Below are 25,860 nucleotides of genomic sequence, written 5' to 3'. Positions count from 1 at the left end.
AGACCTCAGAAAACCACCAAACATTGCTATTTTAGCTTTCAAAGTCATATTCTTATAGTGATTTTCTCAAGGTTTCGTTTTTTTGCGGCTCCCTACACACTTAAAAAATACTTTTTGGACCCGACAATAAAAAAGTTTGAGAACCACTGGCCTAGCGATTCTGTATTCTGGTTATTTATATATTTGGCAAGCTTTTATATTAATCGAAATATTCAATAAACCAGAATGTTATCACAACTAACGATAAGCTACATTTCGGGGCGTACTGTAGTTTAATTACAGATTTATCATCATGTATGTGAATTTGTCTACAACATCAAGAATAACAGCAATACAATTATTTTACCTCTAGGTACAGCTTCAGCAAATATATTGCTGGAATGCTGATACACATCGGTAAAGAAGTCAATGACCAAATCATACCAACATTAGAGGAGGTAGTGACAAACTTTAGAAACGCCCGAGCGTTACTTTCTGAAGAAACAACACACAAATTTTTAGTTTTCTGATTACAGACGACTGCAGTTAATCGGATAATACGCTTATTTGCATAAAAGTCTTAGCAAGTTGGTCATGTGATTACTGTAAGTCTTGCGACACACAAAAATACAAACTACATTAAATGACAGAACAAATTCTGGAAAACTAGAAGAAATTCACCCTGTTTTCAATCACTTTCATATCATTTTCCAAGGAATAAATTATCTTAAGTTGTTTACACATTTTTTTCTATCCAAATTCTAGGTTCAGCTTCACCGATGCATTCATTTGTTATGACGATTTCTCGGTAAAATTGCGGAGAGATTGTTACAAAAAAGTAATAAAAAGTTTTGGCACCACTGGTTAATATAATGAGTATATTCGAGTTGCAAGTCAAAGTGTTGTTTTAACCAGTGTTTCACACCGGAACGTAATTTTCAGTGAGCAAATTCAGTGAGCATTTCTATTTCAGTCACAGACAAAAATTACAAAAACTGTGTCAATTGACCTGATCACACACCTGACAACGGCTTGAGACCCATAGAAGCGAGTTCAGATTCAGATAATTCCACTCTTCGACAAGCATGAAAAGCGTTTACACAACCGAGGACCACGACGCTAACTACAACCAAAATGTTGAGAGTGTGCATTTCTTTGTCACAGAGAAACATCCACACGGTGGAAAGGACCATTCCTGCAGTCCACCTGTAGTAAAAATCCTGTCAAGAATATTTTATAGTTAGTGTGCATCAAGGGGGCAAACCAAGAGATTCTTGAGTTAGCTAAGATCGAGCTCTGAATTAAACTATTACAGAACAAAATTGGTGAGTTTCTTGGTTTGTTTGTTTTATTTTTTATTTGAATTTGTTATGCTCACAATAAATCGGCCGTCGATGTTTCTGCCTCTTTTGCCTTATTTTTTGACTTTGTTGGTGGCTTTAATTTAGCTCAACCAATCAGGTTTATCAGCGTTTGAACAACACACAACCGGTCAAGTCATTTCTACAATGACTGAATGCACATATGTTGCGTTAATCTATACGTCCACTTTCTGTGTCCGGGTTTTATACTCCGTTTGCCTTTTTGTTTGTTGATTCTATTTTGATCGCGTTTGTTTTTTCCTTCGTTTTGATTCAACTTTTTGTTTGGTTATATTTCACCTCAAACCACGTTGTGCTCAAATACTTGCACAAAAGTTGACTCTTTTCTGGGTTGTTGTGGCACTAATCATAATTTATTTAACAGTGGACTCCAGTCTAGATTTGTAAGTGGGCCTAAAATTAGTTTTGCTTACGATTGTCGAGAGCTTCTTTCAACGAATTTTATGCATTTTGGCGCCACGGGTGGATACCACCGGAAACTTATAGAGCGCATGAAACAAATAACCGGTAATTTTTAGCCGTATTTGCATGACACGAGCTACGGAAAATTGTTTTAGCTCGAAAATGTGACATGACTGATAGATAAGTAATGATAAAATTTGGTTACTATACAAGAGCTTCTGTAAGACGCAAACAGTTTTAGTAAAATAAAAGCTGTCTCTTTCCAAGTCTTTGCGGATTTAAAACTTGATCGTATCAAAATTTGAATTGACCAAAACAAATTGGTTACATGCTTTTTTGGCTGGTCGGTTTTCGGTCTTTTACTTAAAAACTTTTAAGGGCCGAAGGTATCTACATGTAAAATAATACCGGTAAGTTGGTCTGTATACATACCTTAGGAAATACTCGTTCTTTTGTCTTCATTAGCCAGACCAAACAAATTGATTTACAAAGGATTGCTGTACACCAAACGATAGGCATCTAAAAAATAAAAGCAATTGAAGATTGCTTTTGGTTAAACAAAGCAATACATTATTGGGAACAAAACCTTTAAAAATCTAGAAAGGTGGCTTTCCTTTTTATTGCCAACTTGTAACTTATATTCTATAAACTATTTAACCGCTTACTAGCCTACATACAGACCATTTTATCTACTAACACGATTGTTTGTTTGTTTTTTCAAAAAAACACACCTTTGGAGTTTTAAGCGGGCCTGAAAATTAGGCCCTAACCCGAAATTCCGTCTGGACTTACACCTCAGTTATACGTTGCTTTTTGTTGAAGCGATAACTGTAGAAGTGCTTGCATTTTTTGCACAACCTTTGAAGGGGATAAACTCGCTTGTTTAACCTATTTTTTAATGTCAAAGAGCCATAAAATCGCATGAAGTCTCTTCACATAAGTAAATCAACCTCTTAGCAACAAAACATATCGGCCAACACACTTTGAATCGACTGATAAAACTTGTAACAAAAGACAGCGTGTTTTTACCGTAAACATGCCAGGTCTACCTTCCGTATTGTACTTTTTTGGTATGTCTCCTGGTGATTGGACAAACAGCCCTAAAAATGTAAAATGTTAATTTGAAAATTGAATTTTGCATTACTGTAATTTTTTTACAAGAAAGGGTCAATCAAAAAAAATAGATAATCGGTTACCTAAAAATTTTTTTTACATATTTTCTACTCCTATTTTTTTGCCTTGCTGTTTGTTTTTGCAGTTTTAAGATTGCGCAAACAAACACAATTTAACACACGCACAACAAAGAATTTGTATTTTTTGCAAGCAATGTTCCATACAAGATACTCACCTATATCTGGCATCCAGCTTTTTTTGTGGAACATAAACTGCATGAGCAAAGTAAACCAAAAAATTGTGCTCAGAAATGAGACACAAATCCACATACGCTCACTCAACATGTTGACAGATTCTAAACTTTTAAGCCGCTAAATGTATTTTAAGGTAAAATTCCTTAATTTATAGTGATTAACGTACTGTTCGCCTTGACTGCATAAACAATTAACGCTGGTGCAAAAATGTCTGGTTCCGCCCAGAATGGAAGTCATGTTGGTTTAATACGTTAGACTCACTGCATGCCTCGTAATGCTTGTTTACACTTTGCGTAGGGGATGCGCTAAAACCGGCGAAAGTTTGTTTGTTTCATTTTGTCGGTCTTGGTTGTAAGTGATTTCGGGTACTTTTTATCTCGTAGAAATGAGCGAGACATCGCCTAATCAGCTTGAACCTGCCTAAAGCAGTTCGTGTTATCGCTGTGTACGGGTGTTTTCTTTGTGTTTGAATATTGTTTTTGGGTACATACCAGAGGAGTCAACATATTTGTTCGTCAACTGAGTGTGCCTGTTGCTGTGCGCATAGGTAACAAAGTGCATATATCTTTATTCTATCCCTAAAAACGTGAAGTTTTTATGTTCAACTTTCAATTTTGTGTGTCAATTCGAAAGCATTTTTTTTTCAGTATCCTGCATCCTAGAATAAAGGCGGGGAACTTGCAGGTTCCTTTGGGAGCAGTGAAACCCAGTTTGGTGACTACTCATTTAAAACAGATGCCTTTCAACCAAGCGGTTTACAATCTGGGGCCCGCAAAACGATTTAAAGTAACCTGCATGTTGTTGTAAAAATACTTTCACAGGGAAAAAAATACTTAGTGGAATGCTTTTTAAGTTAATTGTTTAATCAAAAGTGGAACTCGAATTTTTGGAAACCTTCTACAATCATAATTCTGATAAACATCAATAATGACGTCAGGACTGATTTATTGCACTGATTGGAAAAATGCAATGACAATGTAATACAAGTGCATATAGCGCCAAGCAATTAAGTAATGTATGAAAATTTGTTACGTGATAATTAAATAAATAAAACTACACTTGTTCCAAAGCATGAAAAAAACACCGACTTGATCAAATACTTGTTGAGTAAATACTGGTAATTGTTAAAAGCCATATTTTTACACCATATTTTCTTCTGATATATGTCAATATAGGGAAAATCAACCAATCACAGTAAAGTTTTTGATGCCTTATGAGCACAATAAAATCAAAAAACACAAAAATATTTAAGAAAAAAATAGTTTTTTCAGTGTATTATTAGATTTAATGGTTAAGTCTTATGAAATCAAATATTTAAAAAATATTTAAAAAAAGTAAGTTTGTTCAAATTTGTTATTAGATTTAATTGACATTAGGTCTTTGCAAGTGTACAGAAAACTTCTAGCAAAGTTAAGAAATAATATATATATACATATATATAAAGAAAGCCACTTGATTTTATCGAGAAGTCTTGCTAATGCAACAAGTTTTCACAAAAATAATACACCTATGTTCTGTCAAAACTTAGCACCAAAACCGGAGAACCAATAAATTACAGAAATAAACAAAACGCAATTAACACAAATTAAAATACAGCTTCCACATTGTTACAGCTTCTACACATTTTGCATAATTGTATTGCAACAAAGAGAAAATAAATTACAACTTAGCTTTGGCCGCTGCATGGGCTCTTAGTTCTCGACGAAGAATTTTTCCACTGGCGCTCTTTGGGATGACGTCACAGAATATGACACCACCCTTAAGGTACTTGTAGGAGGAAACGCGACCTAGAAAATATCAACAAAATAATTTACGCGGGATTTACTTGTAGGGAAAATAGGTTCATTTGTAAAAAAACAATTTTAGATTCAGTATGCAACAAAACAGAACAGAAGCCAACTGGATGGCAATTAACCGGATTCTTCTGTGTTGAACTAAGATAAATTAGCAAGGGTTTAACCCAGGGGCGTTTACTGCAATGCTGGGCCACAGTTTAGGTATTAAGGATAGTTTTAAAGTTATGTTCGTAAAAAACCTTACTACAGCCCAAATATCCTTAACCACAAGCATTTTCGTCAATATAGATCAGCGATCACAGCACACTCATACATAAATCATAGTACACCAAGCCTATTGAAGGTGTAAACCAGAATACCCTAGATAAGGCATAGGCTAATGAAAATCTATCCAGGAGTGAGATTCGAACCCACGACAGTAGCCTTTCTGGGACTCGCGCTCTACCAACTGAGCTACACAGGCTCAGTAGGAAACTCGTACTAAGGTTCTGTAGTATAATACACAATGCATTATTGTTTTTTTTCCATTGCAAACAAAAGATCAGTAATTAATATGCAGCCTGGCAAGTATCCCATTTTTGCAAACAAACATACAGCTATTAATAACAACTTGCCTTCTATGAACTTATGAATGTCTTTTTCAGTCAACGAACGATCGTTTACCACAAGGTATGCTTGAGGGAGTTCCCCGCTTTTAGGATCAGGAATTCCGATCACGGCAACGTCTGTGACGTTAGGATGACGTAACAATAGTTCTTCCAACTCAGCCGGTGCAACCTAAACCAAAGTGATTTATTCATATCGTACACGTGCTCAATATTTTTGCTGTACATTTAAGCTATTGCTGCCAGGCATAATATCAAGTTTATAGAGCTCTTCTGGCAAATGTTTTTTTATTCAAAGGAAAAAATAATTTTGCTGTATATCTAAATACGTTTCACACCAAACGTTATGAAAATCGCAGGTTAGTTTAAACATTTGCTGTTTTTAACAATGACAAGGAAAATAAAGTTTTTTACTTATTTGGACTTTACGAAAAAAAATAGTTGTAATAGTTCAAATCCGTTGTTTAATTTTTTTTTGTCGCCCGAAATTTAGCAAACCTCGAGTGTGATGATAAACAATCTTTTTAATTGATAAAAAAAATCTTTCATAAATCCCCTGATACCCTTAGGATTCCCAAAACCCCAGGTTGGCAACCACTGGCTTAAATTTGTTGGAAACCCTGTTGTTTATTTAGTCTATTTTCACCCTCGGTAAGCTGAAAATGCCTAAATGCGTTATGCTCTCAATGAATCCCCTGTCAAGCTGTAACGCAAGTGGTCGGGACAGGATTTAAATCCACAACACAATACAGTTGAGCTAACCACTCGGCCTTCTTGAGGACCAGAAGGGTAACAAAGTATTGGGGATTTACCTGAAATCCCTTTACTTTGATCAATTCCTTAAGTCTGTCAATAATATAAATGTGACCAAATTTGTCAAAATATCCGATGTCTCCAGTATGAAACCATCCATCAACATCAATGCAACCTGCTGTGGCTTGTGGGTTTTTGTAATATCCCTTCATTACCTGTGACAAAATATTGATGGGTAAGCACACAAATAGGGTACATTCGCAATTAAATATAGCAGTCATTCTTTGTCGACGATTGGTGATAATATGTGTTTTCTTAGAGTAAGAATAATTATAGAAGCAACAGCGCTTTTAAAACAGAATCAGTCAACAAACAGTCTTAAAGCTTTGGAATACGGATCTGTTCATAATTATGAAAATAACGGCCCAAATAGACGTAAAAAGCTACATGGTTTCTTTTTAAAACGTTTCGGCAAATGCTCATGCCATGATCAGTGATATGAAGGTCACATCAGTTACACCCATTCATATACAATTGAGTCACGTGAAGGAACGAGAGATAAAAAAGGATGCGCAGAAGCGAGGTGTAAGCCACCTGCATGTGTGCAAAGTATGGCGAACAGGTGCATAGCAACTACAACAATGTACGACAATTTCAAGCAAAAATTGCACTAATAAGACAGCACGTAACATCAAAATACGTAATATGTCATGAATGCGCACCTTTTTTATCTATCGTTTTTATGCGACACCATTGGTCTTAAAATTATTTTTCAAAGTTATAGTTGGCCAAAATACTTTAGCCAGTATGCAGTTTTGCAAATGTTTTGGCTTTGGCACAAACTTTTTAAAACATTTGGACGAAATAAAACTCTGTGATTCTATGAAATTAATGTTTCAAAATTAGAAAAAAAATCATAATCTTAAAATAATTTCTGTTTCTAGTCAAAACACACATTATCTGTAAAAAATTAGGCATTTTTATTCAGCATTCATTTTACAAAAGTAGCTTTGGTGTCCATAAATGACTTCACTTGCACTAGCAACATTAAGGTTCAGTTTGAAACATCTCCCTTAAAGGTGATTTTAGTTTTCACCTAAGCCTTTTAAAGTGGGTTTAGTGCATCAACACTTTTACCATAACTTGTAATTACTTCCATTACTTACCTGTGGACCTTTAACACAGATTTCACCATTTTCATTACAGTTTAGTTCTTGACCAGTTTCTGTGTCGACAACCTATAACAAGAATTGGACATGAAAAGTTCACATTTTTAAGTATAATGAACAAGGTTTCAGCAGTTTGTAGTAATGGTTAAGGCTTGGTGCTTCCCTTAGCATGCTCAGCAAACTGTGACTGCATGAATACATCCATGACAAAATGTTTAAAGTGAAATGCACTGAAGCAAATCTGGTACTAACCTCAATGCATTGCATGGTCAATGATACACATATTTGCTGATGCAGCACCGTTACCTCTGTGCTTTTGCAATAGAGTAACACTTTTTATTGCAGCATTTAAAGTGTTTGATGTGTATCAGTTGAGTAAAAGTACTAAGGTGCTGCTAATATAAAATTGCTTGATGGCCTTGGTCGGCATAAAATTCGAATTGTACCAATTGCATTTACATTCAAAATATAAAAAATCAAAGCTTAACAATCTGCTCTGAAAACTGAACATAAATTCATAACTGGGTTCAGCCCTGAAGCATCTATGCAGACCAGCAATTAAAACACATTCATATGAAAATCACAGGACATCAGGCCCAGTACATCATGCCCATTGAAGGTGTTCCACCGAATTAGCTGATACCCAAGCATTCCCATATTGCAAAGAAATGCTTTACATCGAATTATACTACCTGGGAATTCAACTTGGCCCGTCTCTAAGACTTTTCAACAAATGACAACATACCTTGATTTTTGTATTTTGTATAACTTTTCCAATCGACTTTAGTGGAGTTTGCTCATCTTTTGTTGCTGTAAGAGGGACAGCTTCTGTCAGACCCCACCCTGCAACAAACAGTCATAAAGTTTACAAAGTATGTTGCTGGGCTAGTGGTTCTCAAAGTGTGCACCAGTGACTATTGGGGTCATTTCTAATTTGATTTTCAAGTAATATTTGTCTATTTCAAAATTAAAAACAGATTGAACGAAATGTATCACAGAGTGAATGTGTTTGAAGCATTTGTTGTTCAAATATCAGATGTACTATTATTTCAACTTGGGAAAAAATACCTAACACATAAAGAAAGTAAAATTACAAAATTATCATTCAAATTGCATAAAACGTAGTTTATTTTGTTTTTAGACATTGATGATGCTTTTCATAGCGAAATGCATTTATTTTGATAAAACAAATAAAATATAGCGACAGATTTAGTAGTTTTTCACACTTAATTTTCTTGATCTGATTTTAATGACCATGAATCGCCGCGGTCGTTTTACTTGCAAGGAGATTTCAATAATAAGAAAAGAATTACTATGCATAAACGTAATTATTTTTTTATAAAAGTTATGTTCCTGCCAGCAACAGTTAAAATGAAAAACCAAACCTCTGAAATTTACAAGTGCTGTGTTAAAAATCACTAACATATGACAAACCTTGCACAACTCTCAGATTTAATTTCTTCATCACTTCAAAACCAACTGTTTCTGGTAGAGGAGCAGCACCAGAAAATAAAGACTGTAAGGATGAAGTGTCATACTTTGATAGGAGAGGACTGTTGTAAATGGCAAGAATCATTGGTGGCACAGCTGTAGTTTTAGTGACCTTTAAAAAACATATTTATAAACAGGGCTGCCATACCATACTTATTTCTAAGATTTCTCCTTATTTTGAACAGTAGTGTCTTGGTAAAATTAAATTTTGAAAAAAAATTCAATTGTTTTTTATTAATTTCTAAGAAATGGCCCTGTTCTTTGCCGAGTCCCTATTTAGTCTTATATTTAACAATTACAAGGAACATACTTTTGAAATGACAGTCAAAACCTTGCTACAGGTAAAGTAAACCTAGATCTGAGATGTACAAAACATTTTCTACAGACAAGGAGTTACTTATACTATGCCATTTGATATGTCATGGCTCATATAAATAGAAAAATTCGTTTCAAAATGGTCATGACATTTCATATGAAAATTAAATTTTTTGGTTGTCCTTATTTTGGGTCCTTGTTGATGGCAACCTAAAGTTTGCCTTTTCAAAACAGAAAGGTTCCTGATAACCAGCTTAAAAATGGCTGTCCTTGTGATAAAATGCATTATGAAAGGCTCAATATTTTGCACATTACTCTTAAATTTTAATACTTAGTTAAACCTGCAAAAAAAACTGGATGATTTTTGAAAATTACTTAAATTGACCCAACTATAAAAATTAGCATTTTTGTTGTTTCATTAAAAAAGTTTCATTGTATAATCTAATACCTTGTATTCCTGGACACAATGCAAGAATGATTCAACGCTAAACCTTCTTTGAAGAACTGTTTTAATGCCTTGAATCAAATTGGTAAAAATGGTCATGGTACCATAAATATGAAACAATGGTAGAACAAGGTAGTAGCAGTCTTTTTTAGATGGTGCAAATGCAAGTCTACAAAACCACAAATTACAAATCAACATCATTCTTAGCAAGAAGCACCCATGAACAAAAATATGAAAAATTGGGGCTACACTTGGTTCAATTGTTTACCAAACCTAAAGATAGAAAACCATGAGTGGGGCAGGGATATATTTTAAATAAAGATCCACACTTTAAATTTTATAAACTCAAGGGTCAAATTTGATGTCATTTTCTGAAATGCAAAAAATCTTTTATAAATGGTCAAATGCTTTCGAGTACTGGTTGGTGCTTTAATAAGGAATATCAAATACAGGAAAAGGTTCTGAACCCTTAAAGTATATTTAATGGAACATGACTTTTGCAAAGCTCATTCTTTGACCATGTTTTTGACATACAGGCTATACAATAGCCCCTGTAATTAAGCAACAAAACATTGAGTTGAGTTTATATTAGACATATGACTCCTAAAGCTATTGGCTTGACTTTGCAAGACTATTTTACTACAAAATTGCTTACCCTGTAAGAGCAACTATAGCCACCATGTTGGAATGGGTAAGAACAACACCTTTAGGAAGACCAGTGGTTCCACTTGAATAAGGCAAGTAAAAAGGAGTTTCTTTTGTCTCTGGTCTAACATCAAATGGAAAATCTAAAAAATACAGGATGGGGATTGCAGCATAAAATTAAGTTCACTTAAGTAAAAAAATATAGAAGTTGAAGTCTTTGGGATAAAGACACAAAAAAGTACATTAAGCCTTGCTTAAACCGGATTCCTGATCTTCGCCAATTTAGACAAAACTTGGGGTACAGATGATTTGTAGTATGGTAAGAGGTAACTAACCAACATTGCTTAATCTGGACCTTTGACTAATCTACAATTTTTTTGGGGTCCAATCAGGCCAGGATTATGTGAGGTTTACTGTATTTGCAAAACTTAACAACATTTCTAGATGCTTTAGTTTTATGTGGAAAATGCAATAAAACTTGTTTTGGGTAAGGTTTTTTGGTGTATTTTTTGTTAATAAATTCAACTTCGGAAAAAAATCGACATAAGTTTTCACTGCACTTACCCTTACGCCCAGTTTCTGCAATAAGATCCCAAACTGATTTGCATCTTGAATGTTTTTCAGCAGTAAATATTTGCTGCAAATTAAAACAGCAAATTATTAGAACGTTAAAAAGTTTTATGTAATAGACTTTTTAAAAAATTATTGCTCTCGTAACATTATACAAAACTATGACTGTATTACTTTGATTGTTTCGGCCTCTTCTGCAACTTTTATCATTGTTTGCAATCCACCTGATTCCACAAAAACCACTGATGGTTTAGAGTGCAAGAACTGTTTTGTTATTTCATCTAAAAATGTAAACATTTACAATTTCCAACAATCTTTAGGTTTTTGAATATTAACATCCAACTTCACCTAAACTAATTCAATTACTTTCATTCCTACTTTGAAGTGATATAAAAATGTGTTACTATAATCATGTAGGTTTGTGACAACAATCATATACTGCTTTCAACATAATATTATGCCACAGTATTGCATGTTTCAAAATTTTAATGACTCATTTGGACCACTGCACTAGTCATGGAAATTTTAGCTGATAATATTTAGTGACAGATTCTATTTCATTGTGCACATAAACTGTAGTAATTAGTAAAATTTTGTTTAGAAAAGTACATAGTACAGTTAACTGCAATAAAAACACTGGAAAATTGAATTTAATAACCAGAAATAAAGAGCACCTTAAAAAGCCAAAGGTAATTGAATGCTTTTCTACCATTACATTTTCCATCCAATATTAATCTATGCAGTAAGTTTGTAGAGCTCTTCTGGCAAATGTATTTTTATTCTGACTTTTCAATGTCCTATACAGGTCGCCTTCATCACAGACACAGAAAATAACACCGAATGTGACTAGTACAGTGCCAGAAGCGCTCTATAAACTTGATATTATGCCTGGCAGCAATAGCTTATATATTAATCTATGCATGTATACTTATAGGCAAAAAAACATGTATATTCATTAATTTTGTGTTGTTGTTGCTGAAATCACAGTACCTGCAGTGTAGTTTGGATTGCAAGTTGTCAGAATAGCACCACATGCAGCAGTTGCCAAAACTATAATAGGAAACTCTGCCCGGTTTCCAAGTGCCACAGCAACAACATCACCCTTTTTAACTCCAAGATTAAAAAGGGCACCAGCACACCGAAGAACACTTTCATACAGCTCTGAGTAGGTGTATGCTTTACCATTGTCATCAGCAGAAATCTGTGGAAACAAAAGCCAAAAATGGTCTGTTTGTTAAATTGGTATCATAGCAACACTTAAATGCTTGTTTTTGTTGGTACTAAAAAGTGATGAAAATGGGTAAAAAAAGTTGATTCATAGGGTAATTGTTATGTACTTTTATATTATACAAACCAAATTACTATATATCTATACTCTTAACAAACACTAATTTCCAAATTTGTTTCATGCTGATTTTTTTTACAAAGAGGCATTTTTACAACCGTTTCGGGTCCCTTGTGACAATTATTGTAAAAGGTAACCTCTTTTCAGTTTTTTTTTAAAAAGGGGGTCAGGCCAGACTGCCAAAACAGTAACACAATAATCATGATTAAACAAATTGTTGCAACAGTAACAAAATTCAGATTTTCCTAATTAAAAGTGGTTAGGCCTTGCCATTTAATAATTAGAAAAAAAAACGTTTCTAAACACAGAAATTTTCAAACACTCAAAGAATTGAAACACAAACAGCGTGCAAAAGTCAAGGTCAATCCACCTGGCATCCCTCAAACTAAAATTTGCAATTTTTCACGTCATTTAACGTTTGTACTATATATGAGGTGATGCATGTCTAATATTGCATGAAGTCAGCAAAAACGTATATTCTAGTGCAATACACCATTCGCAACTTAAACAAATAACAGGTGGAAAAGTAACATGTTTGAAATTAAAAAAGGTAAAACTTACCAAAGCGATTTCATTTCCGTGTTTTTGTATATTGCGCAACACATATTCACTAAACGAGACATCAGGTAGCAAAAGATCAGGATGAGGGCTGCTAAGAATCATCGCTCGCACGTTTTTTAGCAGTTTCGTGAATGCGTGGACCACAAACTGTTGCAAAGTGGTACTTGCAAGTGTATTTGCCTCATTACACAATTCATAAATTTCAGGTCTGCAGTCATGCGTGAAAACACGTGACATACAAAATCATGACGATGCAGTTTTTTTGCAGTATCTTTTATGTTTCAAAAAGCTTTCTTCATTCTATGGACCAATGTTTCAACCACAGATTATCTCTTTAAAATCGCCACTAGATACGTTTGGGGTCAATTAGTAGGCCTACCAAACGGTCACTTTTGGAGGACACGTCCCCCAGTTTAATGCCTGTCGTCTGAAGACATTTTTTACCAAACGTTCTCCTTTTTGTACTATTTGTTCAATCTGTTCAGTTAATAAACACCTGGAAACAGTCAAATGCACCACCAGTTTAGTTGATAAAATTTACAGGTATGTTCAGATTGTGTTGTAATAATTGTAAAGCTAATTTCCACTAAATGACACTATTTATTATTTGGGAAAATTTGTCAGAGATTTGTTTAAAAGTTGCAGTAATCACAACAATTATGTGTCCTCTCGCTATTTTGGTCATGGAAGTTGGCCTTACCACGTATGTAGCTGCAGTGCGTTTACCATTTATCCACCAGTAATTGTTCTACACTAATTCGCACTAAGTAGCACAAACAACAACAACAACAACAAAAAACGTTGTGCATCTACTTGCGAATTGTTTATCAAGTGCAAATTGTGCAGTGAAATAAACTCAATAACTCAACTGGCATTTAAAATCATCTGTTCTTTGAAGTTACAAACGGGCTTGATTCGGGCCTGACTTAATTTACACTCTGTGTCCTTATTTTTTGTCAAACAGCCCTAAACCGGCTTGTTCAACACCAATTGTTTATTATCGTCTATTCTATTGTGTTGTCTTGACCTTTCCTAAAGCTTTATAATGTTTCTTCAATGAGGCTTCGATTCGGGTTCGGTCTGGGTTTTCGGGATTGTACTTTCAGGTCCAGGCCGGGTACAGACTCTAATTTCAGGCCCGTTTGCAACTCTGCTTCCCGGTGTTTTACACCTTATGCCAGTGGTTCTTAACCTTTTTTCTTGCTGCACCCCTTTTAAATCACCATCCAATTTTCGCACCCCCTTAGGGTTTTGTATTTATATAGAATAGACCTAACCAACCTTAATGATTCAGCATTCCCGCACCCCCTAGGAACAGTTCTCGTACCCCTTGGGGGTGCGTGCACCCCTGGTTAAGAACCCCTGCTTTATGCAAACCAAGCTATACAGCAACGCGACAAACTGTTTTGCTACGTCACATCACGTAAGCGCATAGTGCATTCAAGTGCAATTAACAACTTTAAAAGCATTGATTAACATGATTACGCAAACAATATACTAAACTAAAAAGATCACATCTTACACGGGGAGAAGTGAAGTCTATTAGAGATAATAATTCAATGACGATTTTTTCACATAATGAAAATAATTAATGTAAAAAAATAGTAACGTTTTGAACAACCAAAACAGTTCCTTGAAAATAGGCTATGGTCTCTAGGTATTCGTACAAAAATATTCATAGCAACCTTAAATAATTGAAATTTATGCTGATATGTTAAAATTTGCTGCTTAGCAGTCACTTCTGTTGTACATAGGATTATATTTGATGTCTTTGCCTGACTAGTCGTCCCAACCACCAGCTGTGAGCGTATTAATGTCAAATGTGTAACCGTGTATTTCCATCTCTCTGTGAAACAGTTTTTCCAATTTTTCTAGTCTTCCGCGGTCAAGCACAGAATACATGGTCTTTATTTTCTCGACAGGATCCATACGGGTGCCGTTAGATATATTTCTTTTTCGCGAGTGTGTACAGTTAAGCTTTTCCTTTAGCAGCCATTCTGAACTGGAAGCAAATGTTTCCATTTTGATGATGTAGTCGTATGGGAATGTACAAACGTCGCATGGAGTGGTCCTAAAGTGTTCATCCATCGGCCCATAGTCAGCCATGTATTCAATAAAGGATTTCCATGGCATCCATTGACCCGTCCTAAAATTACAAGCATAGATTGTCAACATCCATGTTACATCTTTAACGGCCGGCTCCCACACTTTTATGGTTATATTGACTCACCCGTTCCATTTTCCGTATTCCGACGGATAGTCTTTCATTTTCGGGTGCCTTTTGAAAAGTACGTCATAGTAGTATTCTTTGTTGAACTTATCCTCCCATCCAGAGATGAGTCGAGTGAAAGGATGTCGTATAGTCATCAGCTTTACAGTATTTGGATCCTGGAAAAGTTAAATTAGCTGTTGAAAGGGTGACACTGGCCCCTATGCTTCATAGTGTCAGGATTTTAAAAAGCGTGTGCCTGGCGAAGAGGTAGAGGGTGAAAACGAAATAGCAAACCGAAACAACTATAAGCATTAAAAAGCGAATTATTGTGTTAGCTTATCAGAACTAACATATTTAGGGTATTAGTATTACCGTAAATAACTTCCTTCTCTGTTGTGAAGAAAGGGTTTTGAAATGTTTTTCATTTCCATATACAGCACGACCAAAAAACGGTTCTGTGTCTGCCACATCAGGTTCCCGGAAATGCCAGAAAATGTCGTGCCAAGTCGAACTTCCAGCTTTCAACGTGTAACACAAAACTGCTTGTTTTTCCACACTGCCAATCATATTTCGCAGTGCAGGCCCTGAAATGTATGTAACAAAAGCACATAAAAATTGCATATGAGTTGATATTCGGGTCCTTAAGTGCATTTTGACGTTAACCAACTTTTTAGATAATGTATGACAGTTTCTACTACGTGTTTGCTTTTACAGAAACTGACGATTTCTATTTATTTAAGATTGATGCGATTAACCGGATTCTTCTTGGTATATTAGGTAACTAAACTTTAAACTTTTATGCCTACTTTACAATTTAGAAAGAATTTGGATTCTGCCCTGACTTTGGGCTTTTAATTTGGGGTTTGGGCTAAAAATTAATCCCGCTGAAAACTCAAGGTTTAGCTTAAATTTTGTAAAAAAAATGTCCAGGTAATTCATTATTTACATAATGGTTGGATAAAAAGGTATATTACTTAAAAAAGTTTGGATACCATCAGTAATACTGTTACAGTGTAACACCAATTCCAAATTTATTCTGATTTAACCCTAAAAAATCCTTAGGCTACTCGTAGGTATTACCCGCTTGGGCAGTTCTATTCCGTGCTTGTCGAAAATTCTGTTGAAATTTGGGACAAACAAGGTCAGCCCGCATCTTTCTCCTCAAAAAGCGTTCTTTAATAGCAGCTGCGTCATAAGTTGTTTGTTGCGTCATAGCTAAAGTCGTGGTGATGGCAAGCTGCAAAAATCAATTCGACGAACATTTTGTTGAAGCATGTTCCCCAGAAGCGGATCAAATACGTTTACCTGAGTTTTTGGTGCTTCCCTAAGTACGATTTCTGAAGGTGTTTTGTCTTCAACCTATAAGTGGAATATAAAAGCAATCTTAAGACGAACAAGTAACATGGTTATAAACAGTGGTGGGATTCAATTTTTTTGACAGCCGGTTCTGCAACAAAAGTTATATTTTTCAGCCGGTTCTGTTACAAAAAGTCCTTTGACAGTAACCTGTAATGCTAACCGATTCGCTCATCTCATAAAATTTCGTGAAACGGTTCTATGGAACCGGTGCGAACAAATCCCACCACTGGTTATAGTCTTAAGCAGTGGTTCTTAACCGGTGGGAAATTTCTCACTAGTGGGAAATTTGATGTTTTCAGAGGGAAATTATGTAAGTCAGGTAAACAAACTCGGGCCCGAGGGTCGAACCCGGCTTTGAATTAATCGTTGAAAGTTACTTTCCTAACATTTTTCCGCAACAGCATGTTAGATTAATTTCAGGAAGGCTTACAAGACACATACAAATCCAAAGTCCATTTGTTACATCACAGACAAGACTAAAAGTATCAATGACTTTGCTATTGTGCGCGAATCAAAGCCTTTCCTTTGTTGATTGTGATGCAATAAATGACTATTGCCAGCAGAGGAAACTCTTTAATATATCTAAAAAACTTTAATCTCTCACAGAAGCACTATTTAAATTGCACAAAATTGCAGTATACCTTTGGAGTTGAAGATCAAATCGCTTCACGAAATTATTTCGATAAAGAATAACTTTTTTGTTAACATAGGGCACAAAACATCAGAATAAAAATAACAGAGGGGGAAATTCGAAGTTGGTGGTTGACTTTAGTGGGAAACCACACCAAAAAGGTTAAGAACCACTGGTCTTAAGACTTGTGGATATGACATACAGCGAATCGGTTTGTTCAAGCATCATTACCGAACAAGTGTATTTTGTGCGACCTTTTTCAGGAATTAAAATAAGGACAACTAGAATGACATGATGGTTTACCCACGACGAAATAGAGGTATGTGCATGACAACCCTAGAACCTATTAGGTTCTGAAATGATTTGAAACGAACAGACTAACAAGCAAGTTATACGTCATTTTCTATTAAAAACTGTTATATGTTGTAGTGTTTTGTAAGTAAGTCTGTGTCAAGTGTTCCCCCTTGTCAATCAAAATGTAAAACAAATCTTAAAATTAAATTACGGGTTCAATGCCCAAAAAACAAATTTAATCCATGTTTTTGCAACAGGAATGCATTGTTTGTAAGCAAACAATAAACGAGTTTTGAAAAAGAAACGAATATTATGACACAGCACCGCATTTTAAACAATTAAGAATATGGCTGAGTTAGCTTTTTCAGTTCACAACACAGACAAGACTAATGATAAAACTTAACTAACGTACAAAACTGGTGCAAAAAGGGCTTGCTTAATACTCATACTGGATACAAAGTGTGAGCAAAAAAGGAAGTTTTATGAAAGTGTAAGTGTAACAAGGTCAATGATTTTTTTTTGAACACATCTTAACAAAGAAAAGTTCGAATTTGGTCACCTTGTTAAAAGCAATGTGCCATACCAGGATTTTTTCTCAAGAAGTATCAAAAGACTATCTGTCGTACAGGCGTAACTCGATTTTAACTCCGATTTTATCCCTAATTGGTTGTTCACAAAACGAAACCTTTTATTTAAACGTTTATTTTGTGTTAGCCTAATAGTAAACTTACCAGCATCGTCCATCGTGATATTGCTTGACGGACGGCCAGGCTTTCTTGTTTACGCGAAAACAACACCAACGTTTGGTGCAACGTTAAACAAACGCTGCACAACAAAATAAAACCCACCAAAAACTTTTTTCTGAATAAGACAAACTTCATGTTTCCTGCAAATAAGTATATTTCTGAAAAAAAGAAACTACCTGCACATGTTTTATCGAAAGGCAGTTACCACGAACCGTAGAAAAAAACTAAGCATAAGTTATGATTCGTAAACGTACATATTAGCAGGTGCAAAGTTAAATCAATTTGTCACAAAAAATTAGCGCAGCCATGTTTGACAACAGCCACAAGATGGTAAGCTTACAAATCGTACAAAATAAATGTACACGCAGCATCCCTTCGAATTTGCGATAGCTTATTGGGTGTCCAACCTGCGACGCCGGCTTTGCTCAAAACGTATTCTCCATATTATTGGCCTTGTCTTTCATAATTGCACTTGATAATTTAGCTATGAATTTTAGGACAATTTAATTAGCTGAAACAAAAGTGACAGATTCAATACACGCTCTGTTGATAGCATCACCGCGACTTTTATAAATGCTACCTTTAGCAGTAATAACTTTACAAACTGTTTGCATTGTCACCCCCAACGTATTGAGCATTACTTGAATTATTCTGTACCTTCCAGTGAATTTTCCCTTTTAGGTTTTACTACCAGAATGTGATCATCATAAATTTGCTATCATATGTCACGGTAATATTTCGGCTTTTTGCTCTGCAGCAAACCCTTAAAATTGTGGTCATGGCTCACGTCACGATAAACATATTCACTATTTCGTGTTTTTTTTATTTCCAGAAAAGCCAAAAACCACGTTCATGGAAGTATTTAATCGCAAATGCTGTCATGTCAATTTTAGACCAAACTGCATGTCGTGTGAATAAACAGAAGGTATTCGGAAAGTCTTTATGGTAAGGATAAAATCATCCTGAGATGAGTTGCGTCCCCGCGCCCCATTAAAAGCTCTTGGCGACCCCCAGGTTGGGAAACACGAATTTATAGTGACAGTCCATACGTTCAAGTAAAGTTTTGGCGCACCCTGTAAAACAATTAGGCGGTCTCATCAATGGAGCAACACAAATCACACAGCTATCATTCTCCTTTTTCTGGTCTTAAATCAATCATTTATATTTCTTACAGCACAATAAAGAAATCAAAAGCTTAACTGTTTTACATAGGGCAAAAACAATTTTAGAAAAGTTTAGGTGTTAGTTTCAGTCACATACAATAGATGGAAATGACAAAACACACGCACCCTAGTACAAGAAAGCACCATTGTTTTCTTTGTTGTCATTAGGCAAGTTCCACTAAAACTGATGTACACGTACCGCTAGTAGGACTATAGGTGCACGGCCAACATTCAAATTCCAGTACGCAGTCGAATTTTTACCTAGTTTATAACGATAAGTTTAGATGCTGTATGCTAGTTTTAACGCTGTTAAACCGTAAAATCATGTAGTCAACAGTAAAACTACTAACACAAACAACTCGAAACACAAATATTTGAAATGCAGTAACTTATATAAAAGCTATTGCTGCCAGACATTATGTCAAGTTGATAGAGCTCTTCTGGCAAATGTAAGGCGACCTGCATAGGACGTCGAAACGTCGGAACAAAAAAACATTTGCCAGAAGAGCTCTATAAACTTGATTTTAAATGCAGTTTGTGCAAAAAGTGCTGAAGGTTAGTGCTAATAGGGTTAGTCTGAGGTTTAATTTCATAAAGTTCGGCGGGAAACCGAAACATTGGCAAAACGGCATATTTGTCGGAAATGTTTCGGCCAACCGAAACTTTGGTACATCATTGGTACAAAACAATTGAGATTTCTACCGTGAATTTGAAAAGGCCAACGTTGAGTATGTGGTCAGCAACAAATATCTCTGAAATTTTCAAACTCCGATTGAAATGAAAATTTTCAAACTGGCGTATTTGCTAGCCAACTGGCGGATATTTTACAGTGATTCTTAACCAGTTTCTCTGTCGTGGCCCAGACAACGTTTTACTAATCCACTTATTCGTTAACATGGTAAACTTCCCTTACGTTTATTTTAAACAACGTATAAGTGTAGTGCATTATTTTACATAGGGTTGCTTCTATTAAAAAAGTCACTGTTTGTGCTTTTAATGAGATAAACAACAAAAGGCAATTCCCCATGGGAGCTATCGTACATGGTAAGATTTATTGTGGGGTTACCATATCTCCGGGAGCAAAGTTCTGGACGGTTTCAATGAATATATAGGCGACACCAAACATGTGTTAAAAATAATACGCTATCTAGCATGTTGTTCCATGTTACCAATCAAAACAGTCCCATTTTTGACAAAATAGCATTATTATAACAAAAAAGTGTAGTTTCGTTATTAAGTTACTAAACAGAAAGTTTCACAGGATCTAGTCCTTTGAGTAGTAGGTTAGGCTACAAAACGCTAAAATTCCGAACGTTAAGAGTGTTTTTCAAAATTTATCCGGACACAGATTTTACGATTTTTTTAAAATACCTCAAATCAAATGTCCAAGCAAAGCAAGCAAGGCCATTACAATTTTGTTACATCCATGCATTGTTAAGAAACTTGGACCAATGGCAGCAAAGCGTTTGGAAGCAAGAACTAATCGTGCTATCACATACACCTCAAAGTACCATGCAATCAGTAAATTGAACTGAGTAATTTGCAAACACATGCGACTTGGGTATAGCTGAATAAAAACGACATGAAAACGCTCTACCCTTGTCTAACTAGTCGAACGAAATAGATTTTCTAGCTCTAACCTGTCACGTAACACCTTTATAATACGGTGTAGCTGCAGCGCGTTCAACCATTATCCACCAATCGTGCCCTACTCTTGTGCGCTCCATAACGTTTTTACGGTTTTCAGCTATTTCCGGCTTGGTCATTGTTTTAGTATTTAGTGCTATTGTTTCGCTATGTTAACCAAACTCAATAAACTCATCCCATCTCATCATTTCAAAGGTAGCCTACATGAACCATCCACCACTAATTACAAAGTAAACATAGAGTAAAATTAAAACTGTAAGGCACGTTTTAATTAACCACATTTAATCTTGTTCAGCGCCAGTATAATTGCTAAAAAACGTCTACTGTCTCAGAGGCTTATCTTTCTTTGACCCCCATGCAGTCACATAACTCTTTATAATACGGTAAACCTGGGTGTTACGTTGTTGGGTGTCCCAAGCGATATCGTTCTTCCCTCTTGCCATCACTGCGCTAACAAAGCAAACATATTTTACGAGTAAACGTGGGCTTATGTACATTAAATTGCAATCATTAAATTTCTGGGTCACCTGCATAGTGGACAACTGAAATTTAATTTAGGCTTAGTAAAGCGAAAAACAAGTTCCTTGACATTAATAACGTGGACCACGCCAGCAAAATTGACTGCACGGATTTCTTGGCATTTTTGCTCCGGTCCAGTCATTATCTTTTTAACCTATCTTTACAAAAAGAAACCCTTTCCTCGTGCTGTCCGATGTTACATTTATATTACTCAAAACAAAAAGCTGTATCCTATTATATAATGCAAATATGCTCTGCAAATCAGTTGCGATCTCACGTTAAGACGATGCCACATGAAGAAGACGTTTTGCAACCTCAAAATGTTACAATTGTACATTCCAAGTATTCGAACATCTGATCGTACACGAGTCTTTTGGATAATTTTTATTGTTTCAATTCCTTAAGGTTTTGTAGCCAGGGTGTATTACGACTAGGGTTGGTTCGGATATCAATAATTTCCACTATCCGGATAACGGATATATACGGATATTTTGAATTTAGCTATCCGTTTAACCGGATAATAATAAGTCTATTCCAACATCATTCAATTGTGGCGCCGATTTCGTTTTAGTGTTCATAATTGTCCAGCATATATTAAATTTACGCATTTACTGCTTAAGCAGTATGGGACGCCGTTTTGAAAACAAACAAAAAACTTGCAAGATAGCTAACTTGCGGCAACTTAGTTACTTGCGTTGCAAGTTAGCTATGTTTCGTTGCAAGTTACCCGGTGCATTGTGGGAAATTCATATCAAAATGTATGGAGATGTCCCACAATGCACCGGGCCGCAAACATTGTTACTAAACGAACATTTTTTTTTCGTATCTAAAAATTTATCCCTCCGAGCCAATCACCTTACAATAGATGTATTTACCGTTTCATTAGTGTGACGTAAATTTTCTTGTGAATTTGAACATTAGGGAATATGTAGGATAAACATAAAGTCGTTCGTTGCATCCACCACTGCACATTAACTGCGTGTTTTCTAAAATTATGTTAAAATGCATAAAACGCTGACGCGGCACTATTCTTTTGTTATCCGGTTAACCGACACAAAAATATCCGGATATCGGATAACAAAAAATCCTTCGGTTAATCGGTTAACCGGTTATCCGATATCCGGATAATTCAACCCTAATTACGACCCTTTAGTGGTGGTATTGCGACTATAGCCTATTTGCGGAAAAAATATCCGATAATTGGATTATTAATGTAAAAACAAAAAACACTTAAACACAAATTTTTAGTCAAACTATAAGGTTAAAAATGTTGATAGTGGCACTTAAAAATTGCATGTTCAATTATTTGAGGGAGGGGACATTGCCTCTTCAGCCATCCTGAATAAGACGGATTACTTCAATCATTTTTAGTCTTAAACCCTACAAAATATCAACACTTTTAATTATATGTGTCCAGTTATGACTTCTACGCAAATAGTGCATTTTCAGAGTGGACAAATTGACATTTCTGCGCACTCCAAGCAAAACAATTTCTAACAAATGACGTCACACGATCTGGATAAACCACTGATCTCTATAAGGTTTATAGAGATCAGTGGGATAAACGAGTCAGGTGTGCAATGAACCGTAACATAGGTAAATCACCGGACTTCGATTCGTTTTTACAGAAAAATCATTTATATTTCATAAATCGCTAGTAAGTTGTAATAACGCAGCAGCCAGCATGTCCGAAGGAAAAACAAGGATATTCCTTTTTGGTTCTCGAGTACCCCCAGAAATACCCATCATGATTAAATCAATGAAGCAAGCTTCACCTCAGAACTTTGAAGTAATTGTAAAAGGTGATCGTTTTACTTTCATAATTATATAATGCAAGTGCTCAATGTCAACGTATTGCATTTTTTGCCAAAATTATAGGCAACTGCAAATAAATTGTATTGATGTCAGATTATTATCTGCCAAATTAACAATCTCTTACAATGTTTGTTTTTTTCGATGCTACATTTGTTTTGCATTAAAAAAGTTTTTTTGAAGTTTTCTTGATGCATGTTAGCATTGTTAGTCTTTTTTATCAAGAAATGCACCGATGACTTATGGAAAAAAAAAGTTTTGTTGCTCAATCTTTTCAATTGTAATAATATTGCTATCTTTATTACAGTTGCATCTGATATGTTGAGAGGAAATGATGCTTCAGTTTTCCAAAACCTTTCAAAGGACATTGATAGAGCTTTGATTGAAACCATTTACCCTGGAGTTTTGTTAATCTTACAAAGAACACTCAGAATTCCAGTTAATGCCATAAAGAAAAAACATTTTCAAACGGAGCTCATGGAGTTAAAGTAGGTTTACATATGTATCTCTTTTACTGGAATTTTATTAAAACATATCATCGTAATGTTTGAAACACTTCATGTGGATAATTACAAAGCTAAGTTGGATCTTTATAGAACACAAACAGACTGTACATGGCATAGTAATAATACAATTTCATGTAGGAATGTTTTTTGAAGAAATAACATGTACAAATATAATACAGTACATGAGGAAACTACACATAGCAACTTATAATATAATTTTGCTTGATCCCATTTTTTGCTTGAAAACTGTTTGAATTCCCGATTTTTACAAATAAATAGATATAAAATTCTAAAGTAATACTGAAGTTCTAATTTTTTTTTAAATGTTTGTGTAGCATTCCCGAAAAGTATCACACTCCTTTGATAGAAGCACTATTCAGTGGCGATAACTGTCTTATGAAAACTGTCTCCAACCCCACCAAACAAATGTTTCCCAAAGTATCTGATGTTAAGTGGAGAGTGGATGTTGCGATATCCACCACTTCATTAAATCGGGTGCTGGAACCTTCACTGCTTATGAATATTAAAACTGATGAGAATAAAGACCATCTGTTTGAAGTAAGTGATAAACTATTGCTTTGTTTATTGTCTGTACTAGTGCCATTGATTAAAGTAGTTTAAGCCATGATTAAAAAAGCCCGAATTTGACTGAAATAGTATCAAGCAATATGCCCAAATTTGGTCCGAAGCAATAATACTTGAGTTAAGTGATGAATTTGCCTGCAAAATATGCATGATTTATTAAGACTGGAAAACTTGTTGCTTTAGCTCTCAGCTAGTTTTTATGAATTGGTGGAATCAATATGATATATTAACTTTTAAGTTTCTTTAATTATGCAGAATCTAGTGATGGGACGATACCAGGTTTTAAAGCGAGTACCGCGTACCACATGTACATACCTTGGATACCGAGTACCTAAATGTAGTGTTGTACTTAGTTAACACTATATATATATCACAGGCTAATTTATCTGCCATGGTCGGGGTACAGGTGTGCACAAACACATGCCGAAAAATGTAATCTTCACGCGATAGCGAAAAAGATATACGTAATCTGGTGGGACTTTTTTCAAATTTTGTGCTGTCCGAAGCAAATATTGGCATAGAGTTGCGCGTATTCTTATGGTGTTAATCGGCCTTCGGTACTCGCACAATGGTATCGAAAACTGAGACAAAATATTTCAATACCGAGCACGAGTATCGATACTACTGAAATCGTTCGATACCAAGTACTGGGTATACTCGTCCCATCACTAGCAGAATCAAAATTTTGTTTAAAAAATTCTAAACAAACAAAACTACTAACTATTCTCTTTACATTTGTACATATCATCCATACCATGAAAATCTTAAACATGAGGTCTGATTTTGTTGTTTGCTTTTAGGTGTCAAAAGAAAAATTTCATGAGCTTCGTTACTCCGTTGCTGAAGTTCTCAATCATATGCAACAGCTTGAGAAGAGATCTGTGCTTAAAATTGACACATGAACTACAAACTGACAAAAGTGATGTTTTTTTACTACACATTGACCTGGTCAAACCTTCTTTTGGATTATTTTTACATACCAATAGACCCTTTATTTATTATTTCATTCTGTTAGCTTTTACTCTTTTGTAAGCAGATGCAGCATTTGTGTATGTATGTTGTAAAATTTTGAAACACCAATTTCTGAGGTGTAGACCAGAGAAATATTTCCAAGTGAACCAATATGGACTGTGTTGACCACCCTCTTTAAACGGCCTTTAAAAACATAGTTGATTTTTCCTCCATTCTCTTTGGCTTCTTTGTTATATGATTATAATAATATTGGATCTTCATGTAGAATTTTGCGAATTTTGCTTGTCACCATTTGTATCAACATTTACTGCTGTGATTATTTTGTGACAAAAATCAAATTGATTTCTCTAAATAAGCAAAAATAACATTTAATGGTGAAAATAATGGCCCAAATAGACGTAAAACCTATGAACAGACCCATATATAGTGTTCCAAAAATAACAATGATACCAAAAAATGGTAAATTAAATTCATCACTAAGTAAACCCACATACACTTGAGGGAGGTTACTTGTCATGTGGTGTTGTTACTATTTCACGTGATTCGCTGTTGTATGTGCAATAAAGTGCTCTTCTATCTCATGGACGCC

At 35.2% G+C, this 25,860-nt stretch overlaps 4 protein-coding genes across 8 annotated transcripts; 1 reads left to right on the top strand and 3 right to left on the bottom strand.

Annotated features, from left to right (window-relative positions):
- Nucleotides 1–337: 337 nt before the first annotated feature.
- LOC145205563 (uncharacterized) lies at nucleotides 338–4,028 on the bottom strand. The gene is made up of 5 exons (XM_080078297.1): nucleotides 3,112–4,028; nucleotides 2,793–2,863; nucleotides 2,196–2,282; nucleotides 1,001–1,199; nucleotides 338–474 (listed from the first exon to the last, which is right to left on the bottom strand). The coding sequence occupies exons 1-5, from the start codon at nucleotides 3,218–3,220 to the stop codon at nucleotides 338–340; spliced, it is 603 nt and encodes a 200-aa protein (XP_079934423.1). The 5' UTR covers nucleotides 3,221–4,028.
- Nucleotides 4,029–4,058: 30 nt separating this feature from the next.
- Nucleotides 4,059–13,051, bottom strand: LOC145205083 (uncharacterized). Its single transcript, XM_080077730.1, has 12 exons — nucleotides 12,826–13,051; nucleotides 11,910–12,120; nucleotides 11,094–11,200; nucleotides 10,914–10,986; nucleotides 10,360–10,492; nucleotides 9,708–9,873; nucleotides 8,888–9,056; nucleotides 8,199–8,296; nucleotides 7,451–7,522; nucleotides 6,344–6,499; nucleotides 5,541–5,703; nucleotides 4,059–4,917 (listed from the first exon to the last, which is right to left on the bottom strand). The coding sequence occupies exons 1-12, from the start codon at nucleotides 12,925–12,927 to the stop codon at nucleotides 4,790–4,792; spliced, it is 1,578 nt and encodes a 525-aa protein (XP_079933856.1). The 5' UTR covers nucleotides 12,928–13,051; the 3' UTR covers nucleotides 4,059–4,789.
- A 1,126-nt stretch (nucleotides 13,052–14,177) lies between these two features.
- LOC145205252 (carbohydrate sulfotransferase 11-like) lies at nucleotides 14,178–20,846 on the bottom strand. Of its 5 annotated transcripts, XM_080077925.1 has the most exons (9): nucleotides 20,602–20,846; nucleotides 19,357–19,491; nucleotides 18,417–19,140; nucleotides 18,053–18,207; nucleotides 16,343–16,396; nucleotides 16,118–16,274; nucleotides 15,410–15,621; nucleotides 15,056–15,213; nucleotides 14,178–14,971 (listed from the first exon to the last, which is right to left on the bottom strand). In XM_080077925.1, exons 4-9 carry the CDS (start codon nucleotides 18,200–18,202, stop codon nucleotides 14,605–14,607), a joined length of 1,098 nt encoding a protein of 365 aa, XP_079934051.1. In that variant the 5' UTR covers nucleotides 18,203–18,207; nucleotides 18,417–19,140; nucleotides 19,357–19,491; nucleotides 20,602–20,846; the 3' UTR covers nucleotides 14,178–14,604. The 5 variants fall into 5 exon arrangements, with proteins under 5 accessions (XP_079934051.1, XP_079934050.1, XP_079934053.1 ...); XM_080077924.1 differs by lacking the exon at nucleotides 20,602–20,846 and having other exon boundaries at nucleotides 19,357–19,615; XM_080077927.1 differs by lacking the exon at nucleotides 20,602–20,846 and having other exon boundaries at nucleotides 18,475–19,140; nucleotides 19,357–19,615.
- A 2,110-nt stretch (nucleotides 20,847–22,956) lies between these two features.
- LOC145205010 (COMM domain-containing protein 5-like) lies at nucleotides 22,957–25,852 on the top strand. Its single transcript, XM_080077632.1, has 4 exons — nucleotides 22,957–23,198; nucleotides 23,516–23,696; nucleotides 24,050–24,272; nucleotides 25,100–25,852. The coding sequence occupies exons 1-4, from the start codon at nucleotides 23,081–23,083 to the stop codon at nucleotides 25,199–25,201; spliced, it is 624 nt and encodes a 207-aa protein (XP_079933758.1). The 5' UTR covers nucleotides 22,957–23,080; the 3' UTR covers nucleotides 25,202–25,852.
- The last annotated feature ends 8 nt before the right edge of the window (nucleotides 25,853–25,860 follow it).

The sequence above is a fragment of the Phallusia mammillata genome, chromosome 8, assembly GCF_965637545.1.
Source record: "Phallusia mammillata chromosome 8, kaPhaMamm4.hap1.1, whole genome shotgun sequence".
Classification (NCBI taxonomy): Eukaryota; Metazoa; Chordata; class Ascidiacea; order Phlebobranchia; family Ascidiidae; genus Phallusia; species Phallusia mammillata.
Note: the sequence above shows the minus strand (reverse complement) of the source record. Positions and strands in the feature narration are given on the sequence as shown.

Coding starts and splice junctions, on each gene's coding strand:
- LOC145205563 (XM_080078297.1), bottom strand. CDS start 3,220: ATGTTGAGTGAGCGTATGTGGATTTGTGTCTCATTTCTGAGCACAATT. Junction 2,864..3,111: donor AAGCTGGATGCCAGATATAG/GTGAGTATCTTG, acceptor TTACATTTTTAG/GGCTGTTTGTCCAATCACCA. Junction 1,200..2,195: donor AAGAACGAGTATTTCCTAAG/GTATGTATACAG, acceptor TATTCTTGACAG/GATTTTTACTACAGGTGGAC.
- LOC145205083 (XM_080077730.1), bottom strand. CDS start 12,927: ATGATTCTTAGCAGCCCTCATCCTGATCTTTTGCTACCTGATGTCTCG. Junction 11,201..11,909: donor CAATCCAAACTACACTGCAG/GTACTGTGATTT, acceptor TTACATTTTTAG/ATGAAATAACAAAACAGTTC. Junction 9,874..10,359: donor GCTATAGTTGCTCTTACAGG/GTAAGCAATTTT, acceptor GTGGTTTTGTAG/ACTTGCATTTGCACCATCTA.
- LOC145205252 (XM_080077925.1), bottom strand. CDS start 18,202: ATGAAGTTTGTCTTATTCAGAAAAAAGTTTTTGGTGGGTTTTATTTTG. Junction 16,397..18,052: donor TATCACGATGGACGATGCTG/GTAAGTTTACTA, acceptor TTCCACTTATAG/GTTGAAGACAAAACACCTTC. Junction 15,214..15,409: donor AGAGAAGGAAGTTATTTACG/GTAATACTAATA, acceptor TAACTTTTCCAG/GATCCAAATACTGTAAAGCT.
- LOC145205010 (XM_080077632.1), top strand. CDS start 23,081: ATGTCCGAAGGAAAAACAAGGATATTCCTTTTTGGTTCTCGAGTACCC. Junction 23,199..23,515: donor CTTTGAAGTAATTGTAAAAG/GTGATCGTTTTA, acceptor TCTTTATTACAG/TTGCATCTGATATGTTGAGA. Junction 23,697..24,049: donor ACGGAGCTCATGGAGTTAAA/GTAGGTTTACAT, acceptor ATGTTTGTGTAG/CATTCCCGAAAAGTATCACA.